Consider the following 7,081-nt stretch of genomic DNA (forward strand, 5'->3'; position numbering starts at 1 on the left):
ATTGGGACCCTAGCAAATAGTACCATTGTTAACATGACAGTTTTCCTATCTGTATCATTTTTTAAACGGCGTCATTGTGTTAATTTATCAAAGTCAAGCATTTTTTTTATTAAATTTCAATAATATATAAATGCATGACATGTGGTGACAACGACCTTTATATCGTGTTCAAAATTATTGCGTTTCCCTAACAAACTATAAAATGAGGCATGATATCGTTTACATTTCAAATATCCCACGAAGAAGTTTAACTTGTGAAGTATTTCCTATTAGAAATGGTTGGTGGAAAGAACTTATTCGGGATTTTCATGCTTCAATTAATGGTCCTAGCACTGTTTTCTGTACATGCAGAAGGCCAAGGGTTGAAAGTAGGGTTCTATAAGAAATCATGCCCTCAGGCCGAGGTTATAGTATCTAAGGTTATCAGCGATGTTATGGCTGTAGCACCATCTCTATCTGGCCCTCTTTTGAGAACGCACTTCCACGATTGCTTCATTAGGGTTCGTAATAGCATACTTTTAGCACAAGATTTTAATTCCCTTCTTTGTGCATCGTAATTTACATTCTTAAACTACTAATATAACTTGTATGCCTCTCTTATTTATAGGGTTGTGATGGATCTGTCCTACTGGATTCTCCAACGAATCAATCAGAGAAATTTTCGCCACCAAATCTAAGCCTAAGAGGGTTTAACATTATCGATAGGGTGAAGCTGGCGTTAGAAAAGGCCTGCCCAGCTGTGGTTTCATGTGCTGACATTGTTGCATTAGTTGCCAGAGACGTTACAGTAGCGGTATATATATATTATCCTCCTCTCAAATCTTAATTTCTCAAATGACTTTTTGTATCCAGTTTTCATTTCAAGTTGCACGTACGATAACCAATTGTGTTTCGTTTTTCTTTTTTCACTTGTTGACAGACTAAGGGACCATATTGGGAGGTTGAAACAGGCCGAAGAGATGGAAATGTATCTTTATTCATTGATCCCATAACCCCAGTGACAGGCTTGCCATCATTTACCTCAAACATCAGTGTTTTGAAACAATCGTGGGCATTACGGGGCCTAAGCACAAAAGACCTTGTTGTTCTCTCAGGTACAATGTCAGCTTTGTGTTTTTAAAAGTCAGTCGAATCAGTGAGTTGAAACGCATTATTTAATAATGCTTATACATGTGGATTCTTTATCATTTATAGGAGGGCACACCATAGGGATATCTCATTGTTCGTCATTTGATAGCCGGCTCTACAACTTCACCGGTAAAGGTGATACCGACCCCACCATGGACCCTAACTACATCGCAAGATTGAAGTTAAAGTGCAAGCCAAACGATCTAACCACATTTGCTGAGTTAGACCCAGGAAGCTTCAAGACATTCGATGACTCCTATTTCAAATTAGTGACAAAGAGGAGGGGGCTTCTTCAATCAGATGCGGCCTTACTCGATGACCCAGAGACTAGAGCTTACATGATTCAAGCTACTAGCCGTGGTTCCACATTCTTCAAGGACTTTGGTGTCTCTATGGTTAACATGGGCAGGATTGGGGTCCTTACAGGTTCTCAAGGTGAAGTTCGGAAAGTGTGCACCAAAAGTAACTAATCCTGATTTTATACTAAACCAAAATAATACCTAAAAATATCTTGGCCGATATATGTTTGCTTGTTGATTTAATCTCATGCATAAGATTGATTAGTGAATAACAGACATCCATCAAAGAGTGTGCCACAAGTTTGATCCCGTACACGTGATTTTCCCGGTATTTCATTCTATATAGACACAAGAGTTCTTGTCGTCATGTATTCAATTAAAATTTTCAAAGTTTATTCCATTATTTAAGTGTATTATTCTTGATTTGCTGCTTTTTAAATGAAAAACATCCACCAAAGAGTGTATTACCCTAACGTTTGTATTTGTTCTTGCTCGTGGAGGCGTTTGCATAAATATTTAATAGATATATATCTTCAAGAATGGGATAAAATAACATATATATATATATATATATATATATATATATATATATATATATATATATATATATGGAAAAGTTCAATAGAGAACCTTAATTATTGGTTCTTCAAGGAACCAAATCTTTTTTTTCAAGTTCTAGAGCTTATTCTTTATCGAAAAAAATAATCTAAAAATATCTAAATTCATATATTAACATTGTGAATGTGAAAAATATTTTTCGGATTCATCGTGTGAATCCGGATTCACATTGTAAATTTTCAAAGATTCACATTGTGAATTTGATGTAAAAAAAAAAGAAAAAAAATTCGAATTTGATATCATTGGAAAAAGGATAAAAAGTAATGAATTTCCGTATTTTTAGTTTTTTTTTAATAAAAAATAAGTTCTACAAGTTGAAAAAAAGATTGGTTCCTTGGTTAATTATGTTTCTCTATTGAACCTCAACCTCTCTCTCTCTCTCTCTCTCTCTATATATATATATATATATATATATATATATATATATATATATATATATATATATATATATATAGGGTAGGTTATTTTGTTTCTTATATTTATTGTGTGCTAGAATTCACCGATATTAATTTAGTAAATTAAATAATTATTTAATTAAATAAATATAAATATTAAATTATTTCCATAATTATATGTAAATTAAATGATATCCATAATTATAATTCTCTTTTTATAGAAACTAATTAAATTTGTCATTAATGTCAACAATAACTTTCTTTTAGAATAAATTCGCATCTAGGTTTTTATATATGAGTTCGTATTTTGTTTCAGGACTCACTCACTTAAAATACAATAAAGTTGCATTGAATATGAAGAACGAGAGTGTATTCTACTAGTATACACTATCATTCTGTTGGAAGACACTCTCATTCTTCTAGATATGAATTAATTCTGAAAGAATATTATTGTTGACATTAATAAAGAATTTAATTAATTTCCATAAAAATGAATTATAAGTATGGATAAGATTTAATATACATATAATTAATAATAAATTCTTATTGGTGCATTCTAGCACACAATAGATGTGACAAACATTTGAAGCTACCGCTATATATATATATATATATATATATATATATATATATATATATATATATATATATATATATATATATATAAAAGTAAATATTAATTCCATTAACATAATAATAATAATAATAATAATCATGATAATAATAATCATGCATATACAACAGTAGAACCCACTACACAAACCATAGTCTCAAATAATAATAATAATAATAATAATAATAATAATAATAATAATAATGCATATACAACAATACAACCCATTACACAAATATATATATATATATATATATATATATATATATATATATATATATATATATAATTCAACACTTCTTTCATCAGTTAACTAATCCATTTACTTACATATTCTACATTTAGCATCATACTTTTATATTCTAACTGTAAACCATAACAAAAACATACAACACAAGCTTATTCAGTTATGTCTCATTTTAGTTTTATATGATGAAATCAAGGTTGTAATGAAATGGTTCATGCATTCGATTTAAATAATGTTTTTTGTTTACCGGAATGGAATCAACCATTCTTGAAGGAATGTGATACCTTTCATTTTGTTCGATTTCATTCTTTTCATTCCAACATGTAATTGAATGAAACAACAAAATGACCTACTTAAATGATAAATAAATTATAATTATTGAACTTTTCCTTGTAAAGTATATCGTGCGCTACAAGACAATAAGTCTAAAGTTATAGAAAAGTGAAGTTTTAGAATCTCAATCAAGTTTTGTATCAATGTTGACCAATACACCAAATAAATCTTTGAACCTTTTAGGGCTTTTGGGTAATATCAATCTAATAATGGCCAAATCCTTTAAATTTTGCCTACAAATCTAACATGTAACTGACCCCTTTGGACTTTTTTTTACATTTATACACACCAACATAGTTTCCTCAGTATGAAGAGTAGAAAAAGGAATTATATTTATGAAACAAGAAATTATACCTTCTCAACAACATCACTTGATAAAGGGAAATCTTCATAGTTTATGTATTATTGAACACGGTCACGAGTGACTTCTGCTGATACAAGTGTATGCCCCTCTTTCAATGTCTTTGTATCATTATCTACATGCAAGATGGCCTATAAATGTGATTAGTAATAAAACGAAATGATGAATTAAAGTATATTCTTAAAGGGTTTATGTAATACTATTTTATAGAAAGCCGACGATAAAAGCTCATTGAAAATTATGATGAAAACTAAATTATGAATTGAAAATTATTATATAGAATAATAAAATTCATGCATCTGTATAGAATACATATTGACAGGAGTAGAAAATTATAAGAATCATAAAAGGATACTTTTATTATTCATGAAATATAGCCACAAGCTACGCTCACCAGGACAGTGGAATCTTCTGGACTGTCACCCAAAAATTGCCCTTTGTCAAATAATGAAAATTAAAACAAAAAATATATCAAATTAGCATGTATAATGCATATAATTATATAACTACCTTTATATCTTCTAGTAAGATCGTGTGGTTTCATAAACTAAAAACCTAATTTCAAGATTTGGCCTAACATCCTGTAAAATATACATGTATGTAGTCAGACGAGAGGGAACGATAATACCAAATAATAGGTACGCACTTTATTACCATCAGATAAGCACTAAGTCCTTTATTGATGTAAAAAATTTCATCTCCCCTGCTGATGATGCGTAAAGGATTCCATATAGCCCTATAATAAATACAATCACATGCAAATTACACTAGCAGAAAACAGACCTTTAATGATACATAAGTTATGACTAGCAATGATTTATAATACTTAAAAGTGTGTGACCTAAAAATAATGTCAGCTCTCCATAAATTTGAAGGATTTAGGACGCGTATTTTTGCGTTTCCAAAAATTAGTGTCACAAAAAACACGGAGGGCGCTTATTATAAAATTTGTGTCATCTGATCATGTGGTTTTATAACTTTTTAATGAAACACGCGTTTTAATAGCCAATGGGGGAAATGGAATCCCAAAAACATAAAATCGCCGCCTGTTCGATCTCCTCTCTGTTTCCCTTGTTCCCTCTACTGATGCCTCTGCCTTCTGACATTGACACTGATCTTTGAATTAGCAACAAGAAGCCCTAGGCCTCCGCCTTCACCCACCTCCAGCGCCTCCAACCTTTCTTCGTTCATCCAACACAACTTAGGATTTCTCAGCAAGATGAGTTCATCCAACCTTTCTTCGTTCGATCTCATCTCCCCCCTCATCTCTAACCTAAAAGTTTCAACAGGGGAAAAATATCCTTCATATTATCCTTAAAATCATCCCCCTCGGCCAACTGGTTCATATCTAACCACACAATCGCCTCATCAATCGCATCCTCAATATTCTTTTCAACTGGAGTCAACTTCTCACCAAGCTTCTCATCTTTCGATGTGTTCCACATGTTGTACATATGATTCTCCAAAGCATTCTTCACCTTCAACTTCTTCTTGTGCTCCTCATCTTCACACTCATACTTCTCAGCAACCTGAACCATCTTCCCAATCTCATCCTTTGAAAGTCTCCCCTTGTCATTAGTAGTTGTAATATTGTTCTTTTTCCCTATACCCTGCAATATTATCTTTCAAGAAGACCCTTCACAAGCTTTCCTGAATTGGAGAGATACCAGATGTAAGTTTGTACACCACACGTCGTCGCTGTCCCCCTTCCATCGGTACTACTTCATTTTTTCATCATTCACCGTTTATCAGAATCAATTCGTTATTTGCTATATTCCCCTTTGCGGCTGTGTTGGACAATGATACAATATTTGATTGATTAGTTTTTGTTAGAAAATGTCATTTGGTCTCATTTCCTGTATTTATTTCTCAATTTTTTTATGTTCTATGAGAATTGAAAGGCAATGTATTCTGATTAATGGAATCTGCACATTATGTGTTTGTTAAAATGTCTAAACCAAATTTTAAGCTTAATTAGACCACCTAACCTCAAATCGAAGCCAAGTTCATAAATGTTGGTGACATGACAGAGATGCTTATGGTATTTTTGTATGGAGTTACAAATGTTCTATTACTTTTGAAGGTCTATGAAGCTTTTTGTTCTCCCACCTTGTACACCTCCACTTTTTTGTTCATCTGAGCCATTAGTTTATAGTATTAGGAACTCGACCGATAGTCCTCTATTCTAACAAGATCATGCTTAAGTTTCCTGAGTGCAAATGGTGGTGCACCTGGGTATGTTGTCATTATATTAGAATAACTCATCATATGGATTTTATGTTTTAACACTTTCTCATTTTTATTTTAAAATAATTAGTAGGGCTTGTTTGAGAAGATTACACCTTTTCAATATTGAAAAGATTGATAATACTGCTCTTTTGGCATCATTATCAGCTTGCCCTTCTCTCCTTGATCTGAAAAATAGTGGCCTGTAAGACCCTTTTCGTAATGCATGCTCTGCTATAATTCTGTTTCCTAAGGGCTATAAGAGTATATTTACAAATAGACATGTTGAGTTGAGGCATACATTCTTAAGAGAGCTTTTGGGCTTTGAATATTCAAAAACATGTATCTTTCTATTTCATCATTCATCTTTGCTACAAATTTTGCATTATTTTAGGATAATTATGATTACCATTTACAGGTAGAGATGATGGTTTGAAATACCCAACCTACAATGTATTGGTGCGCAACTGACCTAACATAACTACCCTAGCACTAAGGTATTCAAGTTGCATGACTACAAGGCTCGTATGTTGGTGAAGGTATATTTTTGGAATTATTTACGATCCATAACATATTTATCTGAAACTATAATTAATGTTTCAGGGGCTTCATAAATTGAAATATGTGGACTTCTCAACATCTTACTCATTCACGGATACCTTTTTAAGGTAAGAAGTGTCATAAAACGTACACTCCAACTACTAAAAGTTATGTATGATTTGGAGGTCATGGTGCTGGAAAACATTGGGGCCAATGGTGCTGGAAAACATTTAGATTGTAGGAACCTTGGGGCCAATGGTGCTGGAAAACATTTGGAGGTCATGATTTTACGAGACTGTAAGTATCTCAAAGATGTAAGGA

General features: G+C 32.1%; 2 protein-coding genes across 2 annotated transcripts; one reads left to right on the top strand and one right to left on the bottom strand.

The window, feature by feature from the left end:
• The first annotated feature begins 217 nt into the window (after nt 1-217).
• LOC145167707 (peroxidase 27-like) lies at nt 218-1,900 on the top strand. Its single transcript, XM_079086942.1, has 4 exons — nt 218-500; nt 608-793; nt 920-1,094; nt 1,195-1,900. The coding sequence occupies exons 1-4, from the start codon at nt 276-278 to the stop codon at nt 1,596-1,598; spliced, it is 990 nt and encodes a 329-aa protein (XP_078943068.1). The 5' UTR covers nt 218-275; the 3' UTR covers nt 1,599-1,900.
• A 3,174-nt stretch (nt 1,901-5,074) lies between these two features.
• On the bottom strand, nt 5,075-5,532 carry LOC145130917 (heat shock 70 kDa protein 2-like). The gene is made up of 2 exons (XM_079065673.1): nt 5,348-5,532; nt 5,075-5,267 (listed from the first exon to the last, which is right to left on the bottom strand). The coding sequence occupies exons 1-2, from the start codon at nt 5,530-5,532 to the stop codon at nt 5,075-5,077; spliced, it is 378 nt and encodes a 125-aa protein (XP_078921799.1).
• Between the last annotated feature and the right edge of the window lie 1,549 nt (nt 5,533-7,081).

This window comes from Lactuca virosa, chromosome 1 (genome assembly GCF_052849685.1).
Source record: "Lactuca virosa cultivar CGN04683 chromosome 1, Lactuca_virosa_CGN04683_v6, whole genome shotgun sequence".
Lineage (NCBI taxonomy): Eukaryota > Viridiplantae > Streptophyta > Magnoliopsida > Asterales > Asteraceae > Lactuca > Lactuca virosa.